General features: G+C 58.4%; 1 protein-coding gene across 4 annotated transcripts in view; it reads right to left on the reverse strand.

Annotated features, from left to right (window-relative positions):
• Positions 1 to 1,761: 1,761 nt before the first annotated feature.
• HDAC5 (histone deacetylase 5) overlaps positions 1,762 to 25,904 on the reverse strand; it is a 34,288-nt gene continuing 10,145 nt past the window's right edge. Inside the window, exons 3-27 of one of the 4 annotated variants that reach the window (XM_012659079.1) lie at positions 23,519 to 23,590; positions 12,449 to 12,708; positions 12,211 to 12,355; positions 11,997 to 12,111; positions 11,597 to 11,727; positions 11,287 to 11,433; positions 11,085 to 11,197; positions 10,645 to 10,776; positions 10,197 to 10,419; positions 9,053 to 9,264; positions 8,511 to 8,795; positions 7,724 to 7,889; positions 6,873 to 7,006; positions 6,403 to 6,523; positions 5,899 to 5,948; positions 5,628 to 5,735; positions 5,158 to 5,213; positions 4,948 to 5,035; positions 3,832 to 3,951; positions 3,480 to 3,577; positions 3,200 to 3,318; positions 2,583 to 2,716; positions 2,255 to 2,339; positions 1,969 to 2,134; positions 1,762 to 1,886 (exon numbers count right to left, since the gene is read on the reverse strand). In XM_012659079.1, the coding sequence (XP_012514533.1) occupies positions 1,847 to 1,886; positions 1,969 to 2,134; positions 2,255 to 2,339; positions 2,583 to 2,716; positions 3,200 to 3,318; positions 3,480 to 3,577; positions 3,832 to 3,951; positions 4,948 to 5,035; positions 5,158 to 5,213; positions 5,628 to 5,735; positions 5,899 to 5,948; positions 6,403 to 6,523; positions 6,873 to 7,006; positions 7,724 to 7,889; positions 8,511 to 8,795; positions 9,053 to 9,264; positions 10,197 to 10,419; positions 10,645 to 10,776; positions 11,085 to 11,197; positions 11,287 to 11,433; positions 11,597 to 11,727; positions 11,997 to 12,111; positions 12,211 to 12,355; positions 12,449 to 12,708; positions 23,519 to 23,590 (3,320 nt within the window). In that variant the 3' untranslated portion in view covers positions 1,762 to 1,846. Of the gene's footprint in view, positions 1,887 to 1,968; positions 2,135 to 2,254; positions 2,340 to 2,582; positions 2,717 to 3,199; positions 3,319 to 3,479; positions 3,578 to 3,831; positions 3,952 to 4,947; positions 5,036 to 5,157; positions 5,214 to 5,627; positions 5,736 to 5,898; positions 5,949 to 6,402; positions 6,524 to 6,872; positions 7,007 to 7,723; positions 7,890 to 8,510; positions 8,796 to 9,052; positions 9,265 to 10,196; positions 10,420 to 10,644; positions 10,777 to 11,084; positions 11,198 to 11,286; positions 11,434 to 11,596; positions 11,728 to 11,996; positions 12,112 to 12,210; positions 12,356 to 12,448; positions 12,709 to 17,868; positions 17,918 to 23,518; positions 24,001 to 25,904 lie in introns of those variants that run through there. The other 3 variants (XM_012659078.1, XM_012659077.1, XM_012659080.1) reach the window with 3 other exon arrangements.

Below are 25,904 nucleotides of genomic sequence, written 5' to 3' on the forward strand. Positions count from 1 at the left end.
CCAAACAGTTCTGGATTCCTTTCTTGCCTGTGCACACATCTCCACTGAGCTTGCCTGCATGTGTGCAGGTGGAACCCTTGGCAGGCCACCTGTCTATGCCCTTTTCAGGGCATAGACAGAGGCAGAGGAAAGGGGCGGGCTGTAAACTCAACTGAGACCTCTCAGCCCCATTCCCCCTCCCCACTCATCACCACCTAGGCCACACAAGATGTCCTGTTAGATGCTGTGGCTACATTCACCTTGTCTTTCACCTACAGGACAGATCACCCACCCTGGTGTCCTATTTCCTAAATTGGCTTCCAGTCCCCGGGCTGGAGAAAAGAATAATTTTCTTGGCTAGGAGCGGGGATGAGAACCTCTACTCCATTTGGGAGCCCAGAGAACAGAGACGCTGGCCCCAGAAGGCACTGCCAAAAACAAGTTTATTTACACAAAGACACACAGTTTAACGGGTTACAAAATCCTTAACTGAAATCCATATCCGGGGAGACAAAGCAATGAGTGGGTTTACATGAGAACCAGACCAGCCGCGGGGGGGGGGTGGGTGGTAAGGGGCCCAGAGCCTGGGGCTCAGCGCGGGGAGGCCTGGTACGCTGGTCCTAGCCCCATCCCCATCCCCCAGGAGGATCTAGAACACACAACATACAAGTGTGCAATGAACCAATGATGGTGGGACTCCTGCCCCTCCCCTGGCTCCCTCAACCCTGCTCAGGCCCCCATTAGGATAATAAATATGTAAACTGATTGGTGGGACCATGGGGATGGGAGAAGAGGAAGTATATGTGGTCTTGGGGAGGAGGAAGGAGGAAGAGTCAGCCCCCCAGGAGCCACTTCCCATCTTTGGTTTCCTGCGGGCTGGCTGGACAGCATTCCCTGGAAGCCTTGTGGGCCCTCCGCCCCTGGAAACAGAGAGGGCTCTGCAGGGCTCCTGGGAAGGCAAAGGGGCAGTACCCAGCCCCCTCCTGGACTTAGTTCCCTTGGGCTGGTGGCCAGCACAGGGAGCCCAGGAAGAATGGAAGCTCCAGCTGAGGGCCAACTTCTAGGTCCCTGGGTTCTGGCCTTCTAGAACCCCGACTCTCACCATCACCAAGCTCCAAAGCACAAGGCCCCAGGAGGGAGGTGAGCCACTGACCTTACTACCTGCAGCAGGCTGGGTGGCTGGGGGATCTGGTCCTGAACAGCACAGGGGCTCTCACCAGCTGGAGCCCCCCTTGCAGGGACCACCTTCTCCCCCTCCCCAGGCCGGGCCAGCAGAATAAGGTGGGAGCGGGCCTAGTTCTGCGGCTCCCCCTGGTCCCTCCTTCCCACACACTTTCACCCTCTCAGCCCCTGGGAAGGAAGAGAGGGAGAAGGAGAACGGCAGGGTGGGAGCGCACCTCCCCTCCACTCTGCATCTGAGACAGTGGCGGCCCTGCAGATCCTCCGCAGAGGCTGGAGAGGGGAGGATGAAATTAAGGCATTTTCCCCCAAGTCAGCTGAAACCAAGGCACTGACTGACTGTTCCCTCCTCACTCGGGGGGCCCAGAACTGAAGGGTACTGTCTGGACCCCTGTGCCCACCTCAAGCTGGCCCAGCCTCCAAGGGGGAAAGGACAGAATGCAGGAAAGTGGGTTTAGGGTATAACGTGGCGGGGGCTGGGAAGAGCACCCCATCCCCACAGAGGGAGCGCACTTCTAGAGCTGAGACCTGGGCCACAGGCAGGGGGCCTGAGGCAGCTTAGAGGAGCAGGAGGGGCGAGGCTGAGAGACCCACACGCACACGTTGTTGAATGTGTGACTTTTTGTTTTTAATAGAAAAAATAAACAAAATCACAATGATGGAGCCCAGAGGGATGGGGGCCAGGGTGTCACAGGGCAGGCTCCTGCTCCATGGGCTCCTCTGCCGGCCTATGGGGACAAGCACAGGGGAGGGAATTGAGCAGGGGTACCAGCCTGGGCAAGGGCAGAGAGGTGGGGGAAGGGGTCTCACCTGGGGCTGTGCTCCCGGGCTGCAGCAGCCTGCACCTGCTCGGCCCCCACCGACAGCAAGGCCATGGCGCTCACAGTCTCGGCCTCCTCCGTCTCACCCGCCTGGGCCTCCCGCAGGGAACGGCCCAGACCCGCGGCAAACCTCTGCACACAGCTCCAGTGTTTGCCTGCGGAAGAGGGATGGGCAGGGGGAAGAGAGGGCAGATAAGCCCCGTGGGCACAGCCAGCCCTGATGCTCCCACAGGCACCGCCCCCTCATCTGAGCCCCTCCACCTGTCCCCACGCACTCTGGATCTCGATGACTTTTTCTAGCGTGGCCACTGCATTGGTGTTGGGCTTTTGCTGCAAGACTGCCTCATCCAAGGGCTGCAGCTGGCAGGGAAAAGAAGAGAAGGCTTAGGGTGGGGAGTGGGGTGGCACTGCCTGCCCCTCCAACTGCCCCATTCAGCCCCAGACATCCCTTATGACAGAGGCAAGCATAGCCTTTTTGGAGGAACCCCTACATAGAAAGCCTTCCTGGCCACCAACTATCCTTAGGACCCAAGAAAATCTTCCCAAGGGGCCCAAGCTCTGGCCCAAGTGCTACTTGACCCAAAGAAGGGGACATCCCCTCACCTCTACGCTGAGCAGAGCCGAGACACAAGCCTCAGAGGCATCACAGATGGCGGTCAAGTCGTGGCCTCCCTCCAGGGCCAGCACCACCCGGCCCCCTGCCAGTGTCATCAACTGCCTAGTCAAGTGGCCAAAACCTTTGAGGATGGGTGAAGGGAGAAGAATGAAATGGTAAAAAATAATTCAAGAGACAGTAAGAAAAGAGCGAAAAAGAAACACATGAGATGGGACAAACAGCATAAAATAAGAGTAAATATAAACCCAAATATATCCATAAGAAAATGTAATGTCAATGGACTAAATGCTCTATCAAAGACAAATCATTGACAGACTGGCCGAAAGTTCTAAGGATACGCTGTCTTACAAGGAACGTCACTGAAACACCAGTGATCAAGAAGCTCCCTCCTATGGTTCCAGCAGGAGATACATCCTCTGCTACCCCTGCTTCTACCTGCTGACCCCCAAGGCCAGGTTGGCAGAGGGAGTGTGGGGGGGTCTACCTGGATGATTCCAAGTCTTGGCCCTGCCCCCTGCCCTCCTCCTCTCCTGCAATATGAGTCTATTCCCTGTCCCGCGTCCCACTCGTCTGTCCCCCTCCTTCAGTCCCCGAGCAGGCTCACATCTGGCGGTGACAGAGTAGCCACCCAGTGGAGACAGATGTCCTTCAACAGCATCAAACCCGGCGGAGACTAGGACCACGTCAGGTGAGAACTCGTGGGCAATGGGCATCACCACTGTCCTGCAAAGGGATGGCCCAAGCTGACCCTGGCAGATGGCAGGGCCAGGCCTCGCCCCCCTCCGTTCTCTCAGAGACAACCCTGCTCCACCCACAATGAACTGAGTGCCTTCTGCCCTCCCACTGCAGGGCCCGGGGCGGGGTGCCCCCTTCTCGCTCCCCACCTGAAGGCCGTCAGGTACTCCACGTCTCCGATGGGGGGGTCTACACCTCCTGTCCATGCCACGTTCACATTGTACCCCACGCCTGGCCCTCCACCAACCTAGGAGCAGTGTGGGGAAGGGGGTTATTCTCACTGCTGGGGATCCCAGGCATTGCCCCCACCCCCATCCCTGCCTCCAGGCCTCTCTGCACTGACCTCTGCTCTGCCCAGAGGGGCAGTCAGACCAGTGTGGTCCTCCCACTAGGAGCCCATACGCCCCAGGTACCAGCACCACCATGGGCCTCCACGGCTCCCCGCCAGGTCCCACTGTGCTACCTCCTGGAGAGGCCTGCGTTTAGGCCCAAGAGCTGTACCTCTTCAGGAGCCCCGGAGCCTGGAAAGAAGTTCCCATTGTCATAGCGGTGCAGGGAGATGTAGAGCACAGAGGGGTCGTTGTAGAACGCTTGCTGGGTGCCATTGCCATGGTGAATGTCCTAATGGGGAAGTGGAAGCATAAGGAAAATGGCCCAAGCTCTGACCCAAAGGTCAAAAATTCCACCTGCCCCTACCCAACCCTGGGGTGAGCTCTGGGGGTGCAGCCGACCACTGGCCACAGGGCATTTGTATTCCACTGGCAACGGTACTGCCCGCCTCACACTTCTCAACTTGGGGTCTGCAAATCTGTGATGTGGCGCCATGCCGGGGATAGACAAAGCCGTGGGATAAATGTGGCGTGTCTCCCTGCAGAACCCATTCCACTTCAGTTTGAGGGGAAACATTAAAGCTAGTAGGAAATTTAAAACAAGCAGATAAAATTCTAAAGAAGGATCCAACATTTACATGAATTTTTAAGCCAAAACTGGGCTTCAAAGAGATCTCACCCTTACCAAGGATTGCTCTGGCTACTTCCCCAGCTCCCAGCAAGTGGCGTGTGCCTTTCCCTCTGCCATTAGGGACAGGGTTTGAGAAGCACCCACAGTAGCAAGAGCAGAGTGCTGGGGCCAAAAGGTCTGGTCTGAAACCCACCGCCAACGTTCCCAGCTAAGTGACCTCAGCAAGTCATCCATTAGTGCCTTCATTTATAGAAACGGACATCCTAGTTCCTACTACTTGAGGTGGCCATGAGCAGCTCACATGTCAAGTACTCATTGGGTTCCCGGCACACGGTCAGCCTCCAGTAGAGGCGGCTGGGGGAGAAAAGCAGCCACTAGCGATGGTGGTGGCATCTCTACTGTCCAAGGTAGGAAATCCCCTCTGTTGCTTGAGGTTGCAGGGTGGGGGCCAAGGACGAACAGTCCCTCACAGTGAGGAGGGAGCCCTACTGGGCTGATGATCTGGCAGGAGGAACGCAAGGCTGGGCTTCGGGATGAGACACCGTGGTACCTGAGGGAGCCGGGGCTGCCTGGCGGGGGGCTGGAGAGGACTCCCTGAAGGCCGATCCTGGTCCCAGCTCTAACCACCCTGCCCAGCCTCACCAGCCCACTGCCTACCCAGTCCACGATGAGGACCTTGCCCACGTTCAACTTCTGCTGCAGGAGTTTGGCTGTGATGGCTACAGAGTTGAAGAAGCAGAATCCCCTGAAGGGGGTGAGGGGAGAAGAGGGCGGGGAGGTCATCTTCAGCGGGACGTTCGCTTCAGGAGCAAGAGACACTAAGCGGTGAGGGCAGAGGGTCTAGGGCAGGGACGGGGCGGCACTCACATGGCTGTGGATTCCTCAGCGTGGTGTCCTGGGGGCCGGATGATGGCAAATCCATTCTGAAGAGGGGTGGGCAGAGGGACAGACAAGAGGCAGACAGGAAGGCAAGGTGGCCATGGAGGGGGTGGACACAGAAGGAGAGAAGCACAAGCCAGGCACGGAAATGAACACACGTCAGAAACGCGTATATACATTCAATGCACCATTATAAACACCAACCTCAGGCCTCCTGCGCAGGCAGACACTGTCTCTGCCCTCGAGACACCCGCAAGCACACCGCGCATTAGTGCCTATTTGTTGGTCCCTCACATACCCCTCAGCCCCTAGCTGTCACCTCCTCCCCACCCTGGTGCCTGAGAGTTGAGGTTGCAAAGGACAGTGCATCATGGAAGGGAAGCCAAGGCTGCCCCTGTCCTCCACTCCTGAGGATGCAGGACCAAGCCAAGGGGCGCCAAGACCAAGCACACTCTCACCTTGAGCTCTCCCGCAGCCACCTTGAAGGCCAGCTCCACCAGGCAGCCCACTGCCATGCGCACGGCACTGGAGGAATGCATCTCATTCCACACAGTGTCACTGTCCACCTGCAGGGGCAGGAGAGCAGGCTTCAGCGTGCCCCCTGTAGGGGGAGGGCAAGAATGGGGGTGGGCACCGAGATCGCAGGCCAGCAGCCTTGGTGGGCAGGAAGGGAGGAGCCAGAGCTGGGACAGCCACCTTCCCACCCCCACTGGCACACACCCTACTCACCCCAATGCCCCCACAAGGCAGCACGGCGTACATCTTCTGGCTGATGGGGCCTGCAGGGAGGAGGGACAGCTACTCTAGAAGATGCCTCAACTGCCAGGGCTGCAGGCTCAGCTCTGCAGAGGGCAGCCGGCTCAGCCACAGGAAATGAAGGCTCAGCCCCAAGCACAGGACAGGCCTCTACAGCCCATGCCAGATGGGAGCAGTCAGTCCCCTGTTCTGGGGGACATCCTACCTCTGGGGGCAGATGGCAGGGAGACAAGGACATGATACACTGGGGAGAGGGGCAAAGCAGTTCCATGCCGCTAAGAAGACCCCTTTCTTCCATCTTCCTGTACTATGCCCTACCAGCATGCTCTGTTCCTGTCGTATCTATGTTAATAGTGCCCTCCAGAGGTAGGTGACATGGCAACTGTGCCACCTCTGCCAGGGTGATGCTCTGTGCCCTGCCTACCCTTCCTGACAGCCCCCAACCACCCGGACAGTGGACATGCCCTGTTGGCTCACCCAGCAGCTTCTTGCTGTCCAGCTTCTGCCGGTTGAGGGGGCTGGTCCCATAGAGCAAGGTGTGGTATTCCGAGTGCACCGTCTGAATCTCGTCCAGCGTGGCTTTGCGACCCCGGATCCGCTGCCAGGGGGTAGGAGGAGAAGCCAGTGAGAGGGGACGCGCTAAGGCTCGGCTCTCCTGACGCCCAGACGCTCTCTCTGCCCCACGGTCCCGGGCACACAGAGCCAAAGATTTTTGACAAAGTGGACCCTGCTCCTCCAACCCTGCTTCAGGACCCTCCCCGTGTCAGCTGAGGACCATGGAGAAAACAGGCTGCAAGGGATGGGACTAGAGGTGGCTGTGGGGACTGGCCCAAGGTCCAGGGCTGCAGAGAGGATGAGGAAGAGACAGAGACAGGCTACACTAGCGGGGAAAGACAAAGGCTTTTGCTGGATTTGAATCGGGGCGGAGCAAGGAGGGGCTTCCTTACCTCGCACTTGCTCAGCAGGCCTGTCTCCTGCAGCCGGGACCAGATGCTCTGGATCCGGCCGGCGTGCTCGGGGTGCACATGTGTGTTCCCGCACATGCACTGGTGCTTCAGCATGAACGTGTCATAGACCACACCTGGGCCACACACCACGTGTCAGCCAGCACTGCTCTGGGCCCAGGGTCCCAGCCTGGCCACCTCAACTTGCTGAGCTCTCCCCCAGCCCATCCGCAGCTCAAACATCTCCCCATGGTCACCCAGCCACCGTCCCACACGCCTGCCTCTCCCCCCTCCGGCTTCCACCTGCCTCCTCCCTCTTCCTGCGAGTCCTTTTCTCCATTACCACCCATCACAAGCTTCCCTGCTCCTCAAGCCCCAACAGGGCTGCCTGGACACCCCCACCGTGCCCCAGGCTGTGCCCTGTCACGACACACCCTCCTTTCCCTCTCCTATCTTGCCCCCGTGTGCTCTCCCCACTGGTGAGACAGGGCCACCCTCAGGCATGTCCGTGCACCCTCAGAGCCCAGCATGTGGCAGCTTCATGGGGGAAGAGCTTTCTGGGACAGACTGGGGCCACATCCTGGACCTCACAGGGAGCAGGGGAAGGCAGATGGGACAGTGGCTCTGTCCACCAGGGCTCCAGGCTTGTGGCACGGTCCCTCAGTGGGGTGAAAAGATGCTGGAGCAGAGGGCTGCTGCCACCACAGACAGCTATGGGGCACAGGAAGAGAAGGAAGACCTGTTTCCCTTTCCTCCGGAGTGTCTGAGGGGTCCTAGCAGCCTCTTCCCTCTGCCCACAGGGCTGGACCCTACGGTACACGGTAGAAGGATGGAACACGCAGTGGGGGGCTCACCCGTGGTGAAGAGGTGCTTGGTGGGCTGGTCTGGGGGGCTCTTCATGCCCCCAGGGGCAGCAGGTGAGGACTGGGTGCGGCCGAGGGCCTGGTGGGGCACAGTGGCCAGGCTGAGGGGCGCCTGGTACACCTGCAGTGGCTGCAGCTGCTGGGCATCTGAGAACAGCTGGCAAAGAGGAGAGAGAGGCTCAGCCTGGGTGGGAGTGAGGGCAGGTGCTCTTGGGGCCTCTGGGGGCCCCAACCCAGCCCTTCTCCTCCCAGTCTCCTTCTTCCCCCACCTCCTCCCACTTGCTCCCTCCAGGGACAAGAGAGCTCCAGCCTTCCCAGCTCTACCGAGATGGGGAGGGATGGGGGGAGGTGATGAGTCACACCAAAGAGTAGCATTGAGGTAAGAGGCTGGGGGGCGGCGGTGGGGGCGGGATGAGTCAGGCCCGAGGGCTCAGCTGTGTCCGCAATGAATGGAGTGCCAGCTCGGCGCAAGGCAGACTGTAGTAACGGCGGGGGCATGTGTGTACACACGCGCACAGGCACGCACGGGGACCGACGCACAACCGGACCCACGCAGGCAGAAACGCACACGCACACACACACACACACACACACACACACACACACACACACACAGACACACAGAGGCAGGCCAGCCATAGCTGCAGGGAGGACACAGACACAGCTCTGAGTTCAACACAAGCAGCTCCCTGCTGGCATTCATTCCCCTTCTGCTCCCTTCAGAAAGCTGCTCCCAACAGCCTGGGGACTGTAGACCCAGGGCGGAGGCAGGGGGCACCTTTTTGTAACCAGTGCTGGACTCCTCCAAGTCGGGCCCCTCCTCAGCACCACTCTCGCCCTCCTCGTCCTTGACCTGGATGCAGTCCTCCTCCTCCTCCTCCCCGTCCTCCTCCTCCTCCTCCTCCAGGTCTTCTTGTGTGCTCTCACTCTCCGTGGAGCCTTCCCGGGGCATGGTCAGGGCTCCCTCCCCCAGCAAGGCCTCCTGCTGCTCTGTCAGCTCCTCTTCTGTCTCCTCAGGGTGGGTGGTGGGCTGCCTCGGCAGCTCCCCTGTCTTGGTGAGGATCTGGGAACAGAACACGGGCCACATCAGCTGCGGGGAGCAGCCGTGTAGCCTGGAAGCCCAGAACGGTCCATCCTTCCCTCCCTTCTCCCAGGCGGCCACCAGCCTATACAGAGCTTCTAAGTGAATTTAAGTGTCTGCTCTGAGCAGACACATGGTGCCAAGGGTGGCCGGGCATCAGCCCCACTGCTTTCTGCCAGCCTGGTGCTCCCTTGTCCGGCCCCAGCATGGCCCCAGGACATGTCCCCCTCCAGGCCCACCTTGCCCAGCTGCAGCTGCTGCTGCTTCTGCTTCTCCAGGAACTGCTGGTGCTGCTGCTGCATGACCAGCTGCTGCAGGGCCTGGGGACTCTGCGGCAGCGGCGAGGACTGAGTGCGGCTCAGCGGCCGGTGCCGCGGGAGCTTGCCCACTGTCCGCATGCTGGTGGCCACACGTTCACCCGTCACCAGTGGGGACTGCCCATGGAGCGGCACTGTGGAGTTGGGGGCAGGGGAGTAAGCCCCGTTGTCCGGGCGCCCGGTCCCCCTCCCATCTTACCTCCATCTGCCCCCGTGGAACACCACCACCACCTCCATACTCAGGAAAAACCCTGGGGGGCCTGGACCACCCTGCCCCCAAACCTGAGCCCCATTCTTCCTCCTCCCCACGACTGAACAGCTTCACGGCTCAGAGACACCGCCTCCAGCAAGCCTTCCTGAATTCACCATTCTCTCCCTTTGAGTTGCTTAACTAAGTGCACGTGTAGTCTTGGGCCCTCCCTGTGAGTGAACAATGCCTAGTTCTTCCCAACTGCAACAAGACCTCCCTGATCGTGGCTGGATCCTTCCATGGATCCCACCGGGCTGGGAAGCCCTGGGGCCACAATCACGAATCTTTCAAGCAGAACCTCTTCTGATGCCAACAGGTACTTAAGGGCTGTCTGAAGCTGTGCTGTCCAGTCCCATAGTTACTAGTTACATGTGACTTCTGGGCCCTTGAATCTCAGCCTGTCTAACTTGAGATGTACCACAAGTGTGAAATATATACCAGACTTCAAAGACTTAGTATGAAACAAAAAGTAAAATACCTCATTGATAACTCTGCATATTTATTACATATTTAAATGATAATGTCCTATATATATTGAGTTAAATACACGTTATAAAATTAATTCCATCTGCTGTTTTTTTACGTGGCTACTAGAAATTACGTACACAGTTTATGTTATGTTTCTGCTGGCATGTGAACTCCATGATGGCAGATTTTGTAAGAAACAGTGCGTGGCACCCAGCAGGTACTCAGTGTTTCCAGAATGTGGAAGAAATCAATGATGCTGTTGAGCGGAGCTGTGACAGGGCTGAAGAGTCTCCCTGACTGCTGGTCCCAACCTGAGCCCCTCCCTGGCACAGCCACCTGCCCACTCACCAGCGATGAGGGTGCTCTGCTGCCGGGCCTGCTCCAGCAGCAGCACGTGCTGCAGCAGGGAGGCATGCCCGTGGGGGGTCGTGTCACCCTCCAGTGCCACTCCCAGCAGACAGCCGGGAATGGAGGATGTGCTCATGAACTTGCCCGTCAGCGTGCCGCCCTGCCGCAGGGACTGGAGGGCCTGCCTCTCGGCCTCCTGCTGCGTCGACAGCTTTGGGGAGGCCTGGAGGGAGATGGGAGATAAAGGAGGGGCTTATGCTGCCCCAGTGCTGCCCACTTTGGACCAGTATCCCTCATCGACTCTCTGTCCAGCCCCCAGCTCTGGGCAGGACCATCTGATCTCCCTCAGGGCCCTGGGAAGGCAAAAGCCCCAGCTGGGCACAGCCAGGACCAGTGACCTCAACACCAGAGGGAGGATGGAGGGTTTGTGCCCCCCATATGTACTTACGGTGAGGTGCGAGTTGGTGACAGTGACTGTGGCCTGCAGCCCTAGGGAGATGTTGGGCAGAGAGGGAGACGTGTAGAGGCTGAACTGGTTGGGGGAGCTGTCCAGAGGGAGGGCCCGGTGCTGGGGGAGCATCTGGGGAGCAGTGGGAAGAGACACGCATGAGAGCAGGCAAAGGAGGCAACCTGGGTCGAGGCCAAGGTCTCTGAAAGGTGCCCTCCAACCCCCCTGGGGGAGTCTGAGATCAGAGCCCTTCATCGGCCCATGGGATGAATGCCCCTTCAAAGCAACGAGTCCAAGCAAGGACCCTCCAGCCTATCCACGTGGCCAGAAAGGTCTCTGCTGGGCACCCCCAGCCAAACTGGAAGAAGCCGCACTCTTTCTTCCAAGGGAAGGAGAGCAGCGCTGTCCCAGCCCCACCCAGCCCTCAGCTAGGCCTGTACCTCTGTGGGGATGTTGGGGACTGAGCCAGTGAAGCCGTTCTCAGCAATGGTGCTGTGGGAACTGTTGGGAGAGCTGGGGCCGGAGCCTGGCGCGCTGTTACACACCGACGATGCTATAGGAGAAGTGGCTGTCACCTGGGCTTGCTCTGAGCCACCCTCCACTCCCAGACCCTCAGAACTGGGACATGAGAGCAGCCCTTACCCCCAGGCCCGGCACCTGTGATCTCAACAGCTCTCTTCTTAAAGGTGCTAATAACAGTCCCATCCTTGCGACGCAGGAGGGGACTGCTTCTCCGCTCAGCCACCTTCTGTTTTAGCCTCGAACGCACTTTCAAGTTGGGTTCAGAAGCTGGAGAGAAGGTAGCCGGGGCTCAGATACATGAACACATCACACACCTGCGGCCCAGCGCACCACAGTCGGGCCACCTCAGGCGGCAGCCCTGCCCCCTCCACATGCCCACCTCTACCTCCCAGAGCCATGTTCTGGGACGTCAAGTTGGGCACTCACTCACCTGTTTTACGGAGGGGGAAGTCATCTCGGCTGTCATAGGGCCCAAGCAAAGGCAGTTTGTAGGAAGGAGGCGTCCCAGGGGGGCCGCTCTGGGGAGGGGAACTCTGGTCCAAAGAAGCATGGTGGGCTCCCCTGGGGGTGGCAGTGGGGATAAAAGCAGATCCAAGTTATCACCCAGCCCGACGAACCTGCCACCTAGCAATCTACATTTATGAAAAGTCTACTAGGACATGATCCTGGGGAGGTAAATGAAGAGAGAAACCACGGGTGGGAGTCTCGTCTCCTAGGAGAGATTGCAGGGCCCGTACATGGCCACAGGGCAGGAGCCCCTTGCCATCCTGCAGCCAGGCAGCCCCTGAGCAGCGCACCTCTGCCCACCCATGCCTGCCCAGGGCCATTACCAGCATTTGGGGTGCTGTGGGAGGGAATGGTTGAGGCCGCCTGGCGTGGGCTCCTTTGACTTCGACAAGAGGAACTCCTGGAGCCTCAGCTTTACCTCGGTGCTGGCAATGGCACCTGCAGGACAGGGCACAGCGGACCTGGGTGCTTGGGGCCAGGCCCCTGCGGGCAGAGGGCAGGCGACCAGGGCAGCGGCCCCAGGAGGCCCCGCCTTACTCTCTTTGCTCTTCTCCTTGTTCCGCAGGACGAGCAGCTGCTGCTCCAGCCGCTGCTTCTCCAGCTCCTCCTGCCGCTGCTGCTCCCGCTGCCGCTGCTGCTCCAGCTCCTGCTGCCGCTTGGCCGCCAGCATCTCCTGCTGCTGCTGCAGGGGCGCCAGGGAGGTGGGGGTGAGCAGGGCCCAGGCGGGGTTGGAGGTCTGGACAGCACCCCGCCCCCCCGCACTCCCCTCACTCACCTTGAGGTGCTTCTGCAGCTGGACCTCATGCTGCCGTGTCAGGTGGTCGTGCTGTTTCTGGAACTCAGCGAACAGGAGCTGCTTCTGCAGCTGCTGCTGCTGCTTGAGCGCCAGAAGCTCCTGCTGCAGTTGCTGCTCCCGCAGCACGGGGTCCACAGAGCCTGCCAGAGCCCCCCGCAGCTCCACGGGGCTGGGGCTGCCTCCACTCCCACCCCCCAAAGAACTGGGCATGGCTCCTGGCAGCACCGGCTTCACCTCCACTGTGGACAGAAGAGACAAGAAGGGGTCAGTGGGCCCAGTCCCAGACCCCAGCCATGCCTGGGGCCCAGACAGCTACCAGGTGGGACTGGGAGACTCAAGGAGAACAGAGAGAGGAGGGAAGTGAAGTCCTTCTGCTCTATGGATGCAGCCTTCTGCCTTAATTAAAGGAGGCTGAAGCCATGAACTTGAATAAGAAAATATGCATAAGCATGAAGCACAGTCCCAGCAGGTTGTGAGTACTCAGCACATAATACTGTCATTTACAGTTAACACCTCTGGGCATTTTACGTGAATGACTCATTGAAAAGTCATAGTTACCTATTACTTATGTGCTACTATTACCCCATTTTACTGATGAGGAAACTGAGGTTTAGAGAAGTTTAAGTAATGACCAGACACAGCCAGGTGATCAAAGAACCAGATCCACTGCTTTTAACCAATGTGCTGTACCCTCTCCCCATCTCTCAATGCCATGCCCCCCTCAAAGCCCAGACTACAAGAGAAACTGAGGCACAGAGGTTGGTTCTAGAACTGATGGTGCTGGCAGCCAGGGCCCTTGGTAAGCCCGGGAGAAGCCTGTGGAGACCTCCTGGACATCCCCACCCTCTCCCCTTTTCTCCCCTGCCTCACACCCAGCTGGGGCAGAGAGGGGAGGAGGGATGGGCTATTCGAATGGGGGTGGGGTGGGAACGGGCCTCAGGGAAAGGGGGTGCAGGGCTGCACTGAGCCAGGGACGGGAGGGGGCTGGGAGTCAGACTTGCTTCCTTTGCTGGATTATCTCTTTTCAACAGTTTTATTGTAATTACCCTGAAAATGCCGCTATATATAGAGTGAACCAAACAGCAGCTGTGCCTGGGGGGAGGGGGATGAGAGGATGGGCGGGCAGGCACAGGGAGGAGGTGGGAGGAGGAGACAGGAAAGGAAAGGGAATCAGACAGGAAGAAGGGCAAGGGCAGGGGGAGGGCGGGAGCTTCAGCAGAGATCTCAGAACTGCAGTCCCGGAGAACCAGCTGGGGAGGGGCAGGTGGCCCAGGGCCTGCTGGGTTCCAAAACCTTGGGTCCAGACCCCACAGGGACAGTGGGCTTCCCATAAGCCCCCTGGAACCTTCTGTACTCCAATGGGCTTATGGGAAAGCTGGGTCTCCACCTCTTGGTCCCTGTACACTGTCCTCTGGTCACTGAATGTCTCTCCCCACCCCTGCCCTGTGGTTGCCAGGGCAACTGGGCAAACACTACACCAGCAGGGAGCCCCAAGCCCAGCCCACACCCCACAAAGCCTCCAGAGGCCAGCAGGAAGGGGAAGGCAGGATGCCACTGCCTGGGAAGGAGGAAGTGAGAGAGGCAGGGCCAACCCATCTTGTTTCTTTTTACTTCTTTCTCCAAAGAAAGCCCTTACTTTCCCTGATGCAGCCAGGGAGGTCACAGGGGCTGGGAAGACATGGCCCACTCCAGCCCAGGCCTGGAGGTGAAAGGACCCCAATATCTTGATGCCTGCCAATACCTTCTGCCCTCGTGAGCAGGCCTCCCCCCAGGCCTCTACCACCATCCCATAAGAGCGGAGAGGGGGAAAAGAAAGTGTTTTTATTTTTAAAGAATGGAGACAGAGCTGGGAGGGGGAAAACGGTGGGCTAAGAGAGGCCCCTACACCTATCTAGACAGGTCTGGATCTCTCCAGAAAACCCAGCACTGAAAAAGTGTCACCAAGGCAGAAGCAAGGCCTGCTGAAGGCCAAGGCCATGCCACCCCTCATGCCTGACTAGGGCTCTGGGACCCAGTGGGAGCAGGGGTGGGTAGGAGAAGGTAAAGCCTGAGCAGGATGTCTGTTTCCGTTCCCACCAGCCCCTGTTCCCCCCAGCATGGCTGGGCACATTCCTCTGTGGTTTTCCCGCCAGCCGTCCTGACGACTCTCTGGCCACAAGGCCAGAGCCACATCTGCAGGAGTGGCCAGATGTGGCTAGGAGGGTGGGGTCACACACGCACTCACTCACTCACTTTCCCTCCCAGCCCATGTCCCGCTCCAGCATCAGGAGGAAGGGTCCTTGAAAATGGCAGAGGACCTTTCTGGAGGTGGCCAGCCCAGTCCAGGGTGGTGGCAAGGAGCCGGCAGCCAACCTCAGGCCTCCCCAGCCCCACACTGGCTGGAGGGTGATCTGTTCTTAGGTAAGACTGGCTTGGCCTGGGGCACTCTGATCACTCAGCCAAGAGGTGGACGGGCTTCAACCTGCTGCTCCCAGCAGTGCTGGGGTTACGGGAGCCGGATGCCAGCTCACCCGCCCAGGGCAAGGCAGGGGTCCAAGCGCTCCTGGCTCCCAGCAGATAACCCTGCCTCGGGCTGGAACTGCTGCCAACAATGCTGGCTTCCCTTGCAGGAGCACTGCAGAAAGCACATGGGCTCGGGCGAGGGGAATCTCCCACCAGACTCTCACTGCTGCTGCAGCAGCAGAGATGTTAGGCCAAGTGGGAGCCGTAGCTCCATCGGTATACAGGTGGCAGAGGGCTCTGCCACATAGCCTTGTTCCCATGCCAATGGGAAGCACAGGTGACTCATGAATATAAATTTGCAGGCCCTGCAGGGGTCTGCCAGGTAGCAACCTGCCCCATCCAAAATGGATGAGACCATGGCTGTTAGCTGGAGTCGGGGACGGGGTGGCATGGAGCCCCCTGATTACAGTCTGCTGAGTACAGAACCTAGAGCCTGGCTGGCCGTGCACCCCCTTGAGCATCTGTGCCCTCTGCCAGCTTGGCATGAGCAGCAGCTGCCATCAGAACCAAGCACCTGGCCGGGGAAGTGGGTGTGTCAGGATAGGAAGAGGCTCTTGGCCGCCTCCTGGTGGACCCAGGAAGGTTGGGGAACCCCTGGAAAGAGAAGCAGGGAGGTGAAGGGGCACTGTCCTTTAAGGGGACAGGTCAGGAGCTCTGGCTAGCAAACAGCCCCCCTGAAAGGCCAGGGAAAGGGAATGACCTAGGGAGGCCCTCCCCTCACCACCCTGCAGGCCTCACTCTGCCAGAGAGCTGTAGGGAGTCCAGAGAGGCCAGCCAGCCCACACGGCAAGCTCCCCAGCCCCCTACCCTGCTCCAGGCTCTACACTTTCCAGGGCACTAGGACCCTTCCTGTTCCTGGGAGTGGTGGCCTCAGGAACGAGCAGCTACACCATCCTGTCCTCTGGCCTTCTGCAGGGCTGACCTGCACTGCCTATGTGGAGAGGTTGGGTGGGCAGGGCTGGGTGTTTCCAGCCATCATAGTGGCCCCACAGATAGCAAGCTCTGGCCCAGGAGGGGCGGCCCTAGGAGCCCAGCTTAAGGGCACAACTGGGTGGTGGCAACACCTTAATGATACTTCCTTCCCATCCAGCTGGGCCTTCCTCCTCTACAGGGACCCCATCAGCCCAGTGGGGTTCCCATGGGAGAGTCTTCAGGCAGCACGAGGGATAGTGAGGGTCCTCTGGGGGAGATGATGCAGTTGCTATGGGGCTACCCCAAGACTACTGCCAGCACAGCCTTAATCTAAAAAAGGGGTATCCGGCCGGGCGCGGTGGCTCACGCCTGTAATCCCAGCACTCTGGGAGGTTGAGGCGGGCGGATTGTTTGAGCTCAGGAGTTCGAGACCAGCCTGAGCAAGAGTGAGACCCCGTCTCTATTAAAAAAATAGAAATTAATTGGACAACTAAAAATATATAGAAAAAATTAGTCGAGCATGGTGGCGCATGCCTGTAGTCCCAGCTACTCGGGGGGCTGAGGCAGTAGGATCGCTTGAGCCCAGGAGTTTGAGGTTGCTGTGAGCTAGGCTGATGCCACGGCACTCACTTTAGCCAGGGCAACAGAGTGAGACTCTGTCTCAAAAAAATAAAATAAAATAAAGAAGGGGTATCCAGGCAAACGGACACTGTCTCCAAGCAGACAAGGGGCTCTGGGCCATGAGGAGCAGGTTTGCCTTTGGGAATAAGAGTTCACAATAAAAAACAGATCCAGCTGCCCAAGAGCAAGGCCAAGCCTTCCTCCTGCTCTGAACACACGACAAGCCATGCCCCAGCTCCAAGCCCTCTCTTGGAGACAGTATCACTAAGTCAGAGTCCCTGTAACATGCAAACCCTGGCTGGCAAGGAAATGAGACCTTTAGTTCCCCCTGGAGAAGACCGGGGCCGGGGGGCAGGTAGGAGGCTGGCACAGTGTGTGGACCCAGCTGGCAAACTCGAGAGGCTTAGCATCTGGCTCTAAAAAGACCCTATTCCAGGAGCCACCAGCCCCAGAAGGCTAGAAGGAGGGGACCCAAGGAGCATAGAGTATAAAGGAGGGGTGCATTAAACCGTGTGGAATGTCTACACAGGACGGAAATGAGGCCCGTGCAGACACTCTCTGGATCTGAGGAGCTGCCTTCCCAAGAGGGGAAAGAGTGAAAGAGACCTTTGAGAGCATCTATTCCAACCCCCCCCCATCACATAGGCCAGGAAACCAAGCTTCTTCGAGAGGCTGCTGTGCAGAAGATCCCACCACCTAAGCAGCGCAAAAATGGGGATCCAAACCCAGATGTCCTGACTCCCAGCACAGGCAGCTCCCCTCGGCACACAAACGTGTGCAGCCTGCCGCCACCGTGGGCACGCCGTGTGCTCCGTGCAAGCCAGCTCTGGGTAACCAGCCCTCTGGAGAGGGGAGACTCTGCCACCAGCACCCAGGCCCTCAGGATCTCCCCTGCCAGGCTGGGGAGTCAGCAACTTCCTTACATGTCTAATTATCTCGCTCTGTCCCTTGGAGAATGGGGAAAGGCCAGGTCTCTGGCCCTGGGGAGTTTGGAAGGAGGCGGGGCACAGCACTTCACACTCTTCAGCCCACGACTGGATGGCCCCTCCCCACCGAGGACAGTTTCCCATCATCTATTTCTGTGCTCTTATGTGACTAGTGAGGCCAATTTAGGCTCAACAGGTTCTACCACAATTCAGACTGTTTCCACATGTGCAAGCTGGTCTGACTCTCACCTAGCAATTTTCACAGCTCCTCACGTAAATGCAAGTGAACACGCATCGCGTAGTGGTTAAGAGCAAGGGCTCTGGGGTAAGAGAATGCTAGGGCTCCAGGCAGGCATGCCACTTACGAGGGCAAGGCACCAGGTCCCTCCCTGCGCTCCGTGCAGGCATCTGTAAAATGTGGGTAAGAAGAGCACCTACCTCCCAGAATTGCTAGGCGCAGGAGGACACACGCAGAGGAGCTTGGCTCACGGCCTGGGAGGGTGTCAGGAGGTGCTAGTCAGGGAGGTTATTAATGGCTCCTGACGCTTTTTGTGTCCTGGACTCCTCTGGCAATCTAGTGAAGCCTATGGACCACTTCTCCGAATGTTTCTAAAGTGCATAAGATAAAATACTTAGAATTACTAAGTATTTTAAGTGGGGCCAACTTACAGACCACCTGGATTCTAAGGATGCCAGGCTCACAGTGAAACCTTAGCTCTCATTTCAGACTCTCCAGAAGGTCACACTGTGGTCCTGACACAAACGAAACCCTTCCTGTGGGCCACACCACACAGGCGGCACGGCCAGCTGCTGGGTGCCAGTGCTGGCGGGGGAACCTCTGGGAGAAGCCTCCTCTCGACTCCAGCACTTCCAGGCCGTCTCACGCTATCTCCAAGAAGGGCCACTGTGTCCTCTGTGGCTCAGGCCACAGTGGTGGAATCCCTTCTGTTCCTCAAAAACAGTACTTAGCACAGATGAGCACAAGTTTTGGTCCCTGTTCTTGGGGCCCCCAGCTCCACACAGTCTGAAATTCTTCCCCAGTCTCGAATCTCACCATACCCTGCTGCAGGTGATACCTCTCTCCCCAGTACGATTCCACACCTTCCGAGGGTGAGGATTTGGGAGGCCCTAAGCCCCATTTCCTGCAAGGCAGAAGCAAGTGAAACTGATCTCAGACACCCTTAGAATGTCAGCGAAGAAAGGGAATGGAGATTAGCAACTCAACTACCCCAGCTATCAGAGGAGGAAGTGAGGCCAGAGAGGAATGAGACTTGCCCAAGGTCACCTGGAAAAGAGGTGGAGGAGCCAGTGCTTAATCCTGGCCCTTCTGGCTCTCTCTCTGCCCCCCACTAATAAACAGAAGGGGAAACACTGAGGGCTGGTCCCAAACTTAAAGAGAGACAGAACAAGGAGCCAAGCTCTGTATTAAGGACCCAGGGATCTAGACAAGAGCACCTGCTTGGCCCCCAGAACACCAGAGCCCAGGAACGCAGGAAAGAAGGGGACCGAGTGGAAAGAACCCCCAGAAACCTTAAAGCAGACTGTGACTCTGAAGGACCTTAACCTCAGGGGACTCTGAGCCCTAGTGGAAGGCACAAAGCATGTGTCACTGGTGAAGATGGAGTGAGCGGCTGATCTTTGGATGCTTTCTGGAGAAGTAGACTCACATCTATAGCCCAGCCATTTCCAGGAAATACTTGGGCACAAAGCTAGAGGCAATTAAAAGGCACAGTAACCATTCAAAGTCTGCAGCTGTTGCTGGGACTGTTTGCCCCACACCTGGGGTGGAATGGCAGAGGCCCGGGGGCAGATCTGCCTCCACTCCCCAAACACAACCCAGCCCTGAGTGTCCATCAGGGCGCCCTGCCCACCTGGCCATCTGCCATAATCCCCCACCCTGCTGGGGTTTTGACACCTGCTCCCTGGTGTCTCAAAACATCCTCTCTCCAGACTGACAGGCTGCTGGGAGTTGGATTTGCCTCTATGGGAGGCGACAGCCTCCCTCCCTCTGCATAGGCCCTTCTCCCAGGAGTCCCAAGGCCCACTGGGGCCTTCTAGGGATGCTGATGACATCCACTGGCAGGCTGCTGGGTCCCATGACCCCAGTCCGCACAGCCCTTAGGCTGTCCACCAAGCATGGTCTGAGTCTACTCACATCAGAATCACCTGAGAAACAAGTGAAAGTGGCTGGTGCCTGGGCTGCCCTACAGAATCTGAAACTTTGAGGGGAAGTGGGAGAAAAAAAAAAAATGCCTGGCCTGGGAATCTGCACTTTAATCATTCCCTTGGCAATTCTGATGCAACTCAAAGTTTGAGAACCACTGCCTCACAGTGTCCCCGGGCTGCCTGCACTCATTTCTGCAGCCAACCTGACAGCTGTTACAGCTGTGTGTGTGGACACAGTTAATCTGATTTCCTGTCTGGCAGCTGTGTAGCAGGGAAGGGACAGCTGAGGGTCTCAAAAGCAAGAAGAGGGGATGAGGTAGGAGGGGACGGGGCAGGAGAGGTTGTCCGTAGTGGGGGGTGGGTGTTCAACTTTGTTCCTGAGCCCTCTTCTCCCCATGGGCTGAAATCCTTCGCAGAGAGGCAGAACATTGACCAAGTGGTCCCAAGTATTTATAGAAAACAAAGCCTCCTCTCAGAATCCCTAGGAGCTCCCCAAGGCCAGAATAGTCCCTATTCTCTAAGAACACAAACTTTGGAGGCATACAGACAGGCCCACCACGTGAGGTTGTGTAGGTTGTACACTGCACGTGGGCACCCAGCTGGAGGGGAGAGTCGCAGCTGAAATCTAGCCTACCCTCCAATTACTAAGCCACGCACAGTGGCATGAGGATATATGTACTCAGAAGGAGGGCCACCTTTTAAAACTTTGCACAAAAGAAGTCGATTAGCAAGAGCCTACACAGAGACCTGAGTTCAAATCCCAGCTCTCACTTACCCTGTGACCTTGGGCAAGTTCCTTAACCTCTCTGATCCTTCTCAACTGTAAACAATGCCTATTAATACCTTCCTAAGAGACAATAAGGCAAGAAAAGAACCTGATACCCTAGTCACTGAGTACATCATAATATTAGGTCCACTCCTACACCTGAATCTCGCCCTTCCTACCTTCCTGGCACCCCTACACCCACACACCTACACACACAGCCACGCTCGGAACGGTCTGACGAGCACGACTAAGAATATCCAGGGAAAGCCCCAATGCCAAACCTGAACACCACGGCACTTCCCACCGTCCACTACACTCCTTCCTGGCGCAAGCAGGATTCACACCCTCCCTCAGTGGGAAATGGAGGGAGGGTGTGCCTTCCCATCAAGTCCTGCACACTGCCCAGGCTTCAGCTCTACCCAGTACCGGGCGGAGGGGATCCAGGGCCCATAGAAGGGAGGCAGTGAATTCCCCAGTTCTGTGTCCATGGGAATCTCACACCACAGCTCTAAGTCCCCGGCTTGGATGACGGTGGTGCCCACTGTGCGCTGGGCTGTGGCAGGACAGCCAGGTGGAGACTCCATCCATCAGGGAAGACCTCTGATGGCCACTAGCAGGAGCTGAGATGTGTCCCCTTCCTCAAGCAGGAACAGCAGAGAGTGCCTTTATCCCTCATGGGCTCAGTTGGCTAAGGCTCTGGCTCACCCACTAGGGTGACTCACTGTAGCTGTCCCTACTTACCCAGAGGTCCAAACCTCAGAATAGAGCCCAGGAATCCTGCCAGCAGTCCTGGACTCCAGCCCCCCATGCAACATTCATTCATCCATGTGCCAGGCACTGTGCTAGGTCCTGGGCAATCACAGCAAACAAGACAGCCCAGACAGCAAAGACTGCCCCCTACAACTGGGTTCCAAAGACTTGCTACTGGAGGCGGCAGGTAGGCACCATCCTAGAAAGCCCCTTTCTCCAACCCCTTGGGCTAGGGAGGCCTGCAAGACACACTGCCCAAGAAAGCATCCCTGGACACCTGCTTTTTCAGCCACAGGCTTTCATATCCTGTCTGGAGACGGATCAAGAGATGGGGAGAGGGGGTGGGGAGGAAAACACCAGGCTGCCTGGGCCCTCATGGCCGTGTTTATCTGGGGTGGATTTTTTTTTAACCCAAAGGTTAAAGTGTTTCTATTTGAAACATCTATTTACATTCCAGAGTCCAAAAAAAAAAAAAAAAAACAAGGCAGCCAAGCTCCAGGCCTATATCTGTCCCCAGCCGCGTCACAGACACGGCATCAGAGCTGCGCAGGGGGAACATTCTTAGCCCTCTCCCCGAGCCGCTGAGGTGACTCACGCCTCCCTCCTGCCAGCATGGACCAAGCCGCTGCTCAGAAGGCCGGGCAGTAGGGGGTGGAGGATAGAGGTGGAGAGACAGGGATTTGGAGAGAGGGGCTGGGGTCCGTGCAGGTACAGGCAGGCTTAGGGAAGGGGTAGGGCAGCAGGGGTCCCGGCTTGCAATGTTTCTGGGGTTTAATGTGAAAGGAGGTAAGTGAACAAGCTGAGAAGGAAACTTCAGGCCAACTGCTGGCTGCTGCTGTAGGCAAGGGACAGCGGGGACAGGGCAGGATGGGGGGACTGATACGTCAAACAGGGTAGATAGAGCCTTCCTAAGCAGATGCTCCACAAGCCATTCCTTTGCTTCCCAAAAGACCACCTTGAGTCCCAGAAGCTATGGGCTAGGGGCCAGCAGGCAGGGTCTTTAGCTAGAGCTGCAGACTCAACTAGACCAGGGCAAGGACCACCCTCTATGTTTATACCCCATCCCAGGGGCCTGGGAGGTAACCTGCAGGGCTGGTCCCCAGGGTGATGTCCCCACCTCTGGGGACTACATGAGTACCCTCCAGGGCTGGTCTCCAAGGCTGTGCCCCTACACTAGAACACTGCACGGGCATCCCTGCCCAGGCAGATGACAGGCCACGTTCCAAGGATTTCCCAAATCTTCCCAAAACATTCGTCCCCTGACACATCCAAGTCCCACTGCAGCCTTATCCCTGGACAGCTCAGAGCCAAATCACGGTACCTATAAAGGCACACAGTTCCCCCACCTTCCAATTCAAAGCTTGGGGCTCACACCCATGTATCCAGAGGCCAGGACTCCCCATATACCACATACACACACACACACACACACACACACACACACACACACACACACACTCTCTCTCTCTCTCTCTCTCTCTCTCTCCAGTGCCAAGCCGCTGCCAGGAGGGGCCAAGCGGGCACGAGTCCAGCAGGCCCCTCCCTGGAGGAAGCATCTTGTGGTGCCTGCCTGGTGGGGAGGCTGTGCCAGAAAAGCCTGATGCTGCCAACAGGTTCCTGGGAGTAAGGGAAGGAGTGGCCCAGCTCTGGGGGACCCCACCCCCAGGCAAGGAACAAAAATGTCCTTGCCGAGAAGGTGGCAGGATTAGGGGATCCTCGAGCCCATCAGAACCACAGTAACACCTCTTCATCCTTAGGGGGTGGGAATGAACCAAGGCCTGGGGAGGGGAGAGATGGGGGGGGCCAGGGGCTAAGGCAGCCAAGCCCCTCAACATCCCGGATGCCAGCCTCGGCCTGACTAGACCACAAGGGCATCGAGCCTCCTCCCCAAGTGTCTGATTCTCAGGAGTCCTGACTGGGAACTTGTGGAAGTCACTGCACTCGACCCTCTGCCCCCAAGAACCAAGCCAGAGGAGGTGGGGTAACCACTATTCTTGTAGACACCCAGCTACGCCCTCTTCCCCTGCCCAAACTGGGGGAGCAGGCAGCATGGAGGCAGGTCACTGACCCACTTCCTCCCCTCTGACCACAGTGCCAACTAGGCCAGGATCCTCTAGTAACCCCCAGCCCCCAGCAGCTACTGCGGACCCTGCCGGGTACCACAGGGCCTGGAAGAGATGCGATGGAATGCAGCTGGGAGGCGTGGGGCAGGGCTGGAGGGGCAGGGGCATCCAGCAGGGAAGCCCACCTCTGAGCAGGGCTCCCCCAACCTCGCATATTCTCAAAAGAGCTCTCAAGAAAGATCTGAGCAGGACTCTATCTGGGCAAGGCTCGGAGCCACATGCTCAGCCCCAGGGACAAAGATGCCCAACAGCAGAGGGCAGGCGGGGACACGGAGGCACTTACCTGCCACAGGGATGCTGTGCAGAGGAGTCCGCGGCAGGATTTCCAAGGATGGTTCCCGGCCTGACATCCCATCTGCTGAGAAACAGGATTCTGTCTCATAGATGGTCTGCAGCATCTCCACGAGCCCCTGAGCCTTGGGCACCAGCAGCATGCCAGGGAGGGGCCGCCCGAGGCGGGGCGCCGACCAAAGGTAAGGTGGTCGGTGGAGCCCGCACTGCTCAGGGGCTCCCTCAGGCCACTGCCGCTGGGACCCGCACTGTGGGGAGGCGCCTCATCCAGCTGGGCTGGGCGCTCCTGGCGGCAGGAGAGGCAGGAGGCGCTGGAGCTGCAGGCCTAGCTCTCCTCCAGAGGCGCGTCCGGCTGCCCGCCTGTCCTTGGTTCCCGGGAGCTGGGGTATGGCTAAGCACTCGGGACAGGAAGAGGAGCTCAGCGGGCAGGCGGGCTCTCTGCGTTCCCTCCCAGCCCCGGGTGACAGCTCTGGGCCCCGCTCCCTGCTCCTCCTTCCCGAATGAGCCGCCGGCAGCTGGCAGGAGACAGAAATAGCAGTTGGGGGAGGGCCCTGTCTATAAATAGGTGGAGCATGCTCAGGGAGCCGCGGGCGGCTGCCAGGAGGCCCCATGGGGGGGAGGCGCGTTCTACCCCAGGAGGAAGCGCCAGGCGAGGGGGATGGGAAAGGGGAGGGCCTGCACTCAGGGCCAAGGCCACAGAGCTGGGTGGCCAGAGGCTGGGCTGGGGAAAAGCACAGGCCAGGGTACCAATGCATCTGGGAGCAGCTCCGGCTGCTACTCTTAGCGAGCAAGCAAGGGACTGGAAACTAAGAAGCCAGACGGATCCTCTGTCGTCCCTCTTGCCATCCAGAGCAGGTAAAGGACTCGGAAGGGTCCGGGAGAGGGTGGCAGACATGGCCACCTGGCCTAACCTTGCACCTTTCCTGGAGTCCTTCTAACAGCCCCTTGGGGTTTGCTTAACTTCTGCCCTCCCACAGAGTTGGGCTTGGGTGGTGTCTCCCCACGCCCTCACCCAGCGGGGAGACCCCTAAACAGCAGCTACATGGCAGCTCGCTCCCGCCCACTCCGGGGTGTTGCCTCCAGAGGCTGCTCAGCTTCTTTCCAGGGGGCAGGGAGACTTTTTGTGCAGGCCTGGCCCCAGTCCTGGGAAGGAGACCAGACAGCACCTGTCCATTCTCACAGCACAGGTAGCTCTTTCCTGGCAATGTGCCAAGTGCAATATTAAGAGCAGCACATATATCACCTCATTTATTCTGCATGATGACCTCGAGAGATGGGTACAGATGGGGAAACTGAGGCACAGAGATGAAGTCACTTGCCCTAAGTATAGCTGCTTACATGGTAGCACTGGGACATGTGAGGCTCAAGTTTGAGCTCCAGCCACCTCATTCCACTGCCTTCCATGCAAGGGAATACATGAAGCTGCCCCAGGGTTTCCATTAGCAGGTGCAATAACCCCCAGTGCCCAAGTAGGATCAGACTGGAGGTTGCACTCCCTCCAAGAAGCGTAGAGTCTACCAGCATCCAGCCCTTCCTGGCTGGCCTCAGGCCTGGCAGAGCAGCCCCTGCTCCCTGGGCCCTAGGGCTAGTGCACCATGAGGGCTGGTGCCACTCACCTGCCCTGCCCACTGCAGGTCTACCCCTGCTTCTCAAGCTGTGCCTCCCACTGCCACAGAGATCCTGCTTGGCCCCTTGACCTCACTGGAGCCTTTTAATAGCTTGGTTATTCCTGGGTCTGTATCCCCCTCCCCCTTCCCCTTCCTGATGTCACAGTTGCTATTTTGGAGGCCCCTCCTGGCCCCTCCTTGCCCCCTACTCCAGGCATGGAGCCAGGGACACCTGTCCTCTCTCTGGACTGGATGACCTCACCCTCCTGTCGGGTGCCCAGGAGGAACTGGCCAACCAAGGACATGGTGGCTGCAGCTCGTGGAGCCCAATTTCCCAGCCAGCTTCTGCCAGCCAGGGATGGCAAAGGGGTCTCCTGCCCTCAGGTGGGGAGTGGCGGGAGCACACCTATAGGGGAGGTGGCAGAGACGGGCTTTCCTGGGCCCTAGACTGGCAAGATGTATACGTTGCCAGGAGATGCCCAGTGGTGGGCCAGGAACAAAACGGGGGTCTGGGGCCACAGCTTCTCAGTCAGGGCACACTCTAGAAAAAAGGCAATGGAGCAGTGCTCTCCCAGGGGCCTGGTGCTAGTGGACAACTAAGGGTAGGTCTGGGGACCTCATTCACCGGCCTTTGCCCCAACCTCATCCTGGCCAGCCTGCCCCTCTCAGGAGGAAGGCGAGGCAAGGGCCCATCAGTGGGGTGATGGGCAGCACACTCAAGGGAGCCCAGACGCTGGGAGCAGCAGCCCCTCCCAGCCAGGACTCCGCCCA

This window comes from Propithecus coquereli, unplaced genomic scaffold (assembly GCF_000956105.1).
Source record: "Propithecus coquereli isolate 6110/MARCELLA unplaced genomic scaffold, Pcoq_1.0 Scaffold598, whole genome shotgun sequence".
Classification (NCBI taxonomy): domain Eukaryota; kingdom Metazoa; phylum Chordata; class Mammalia; order Primates; family Indriidae; genus Propithecus; species Propithecus coquereli.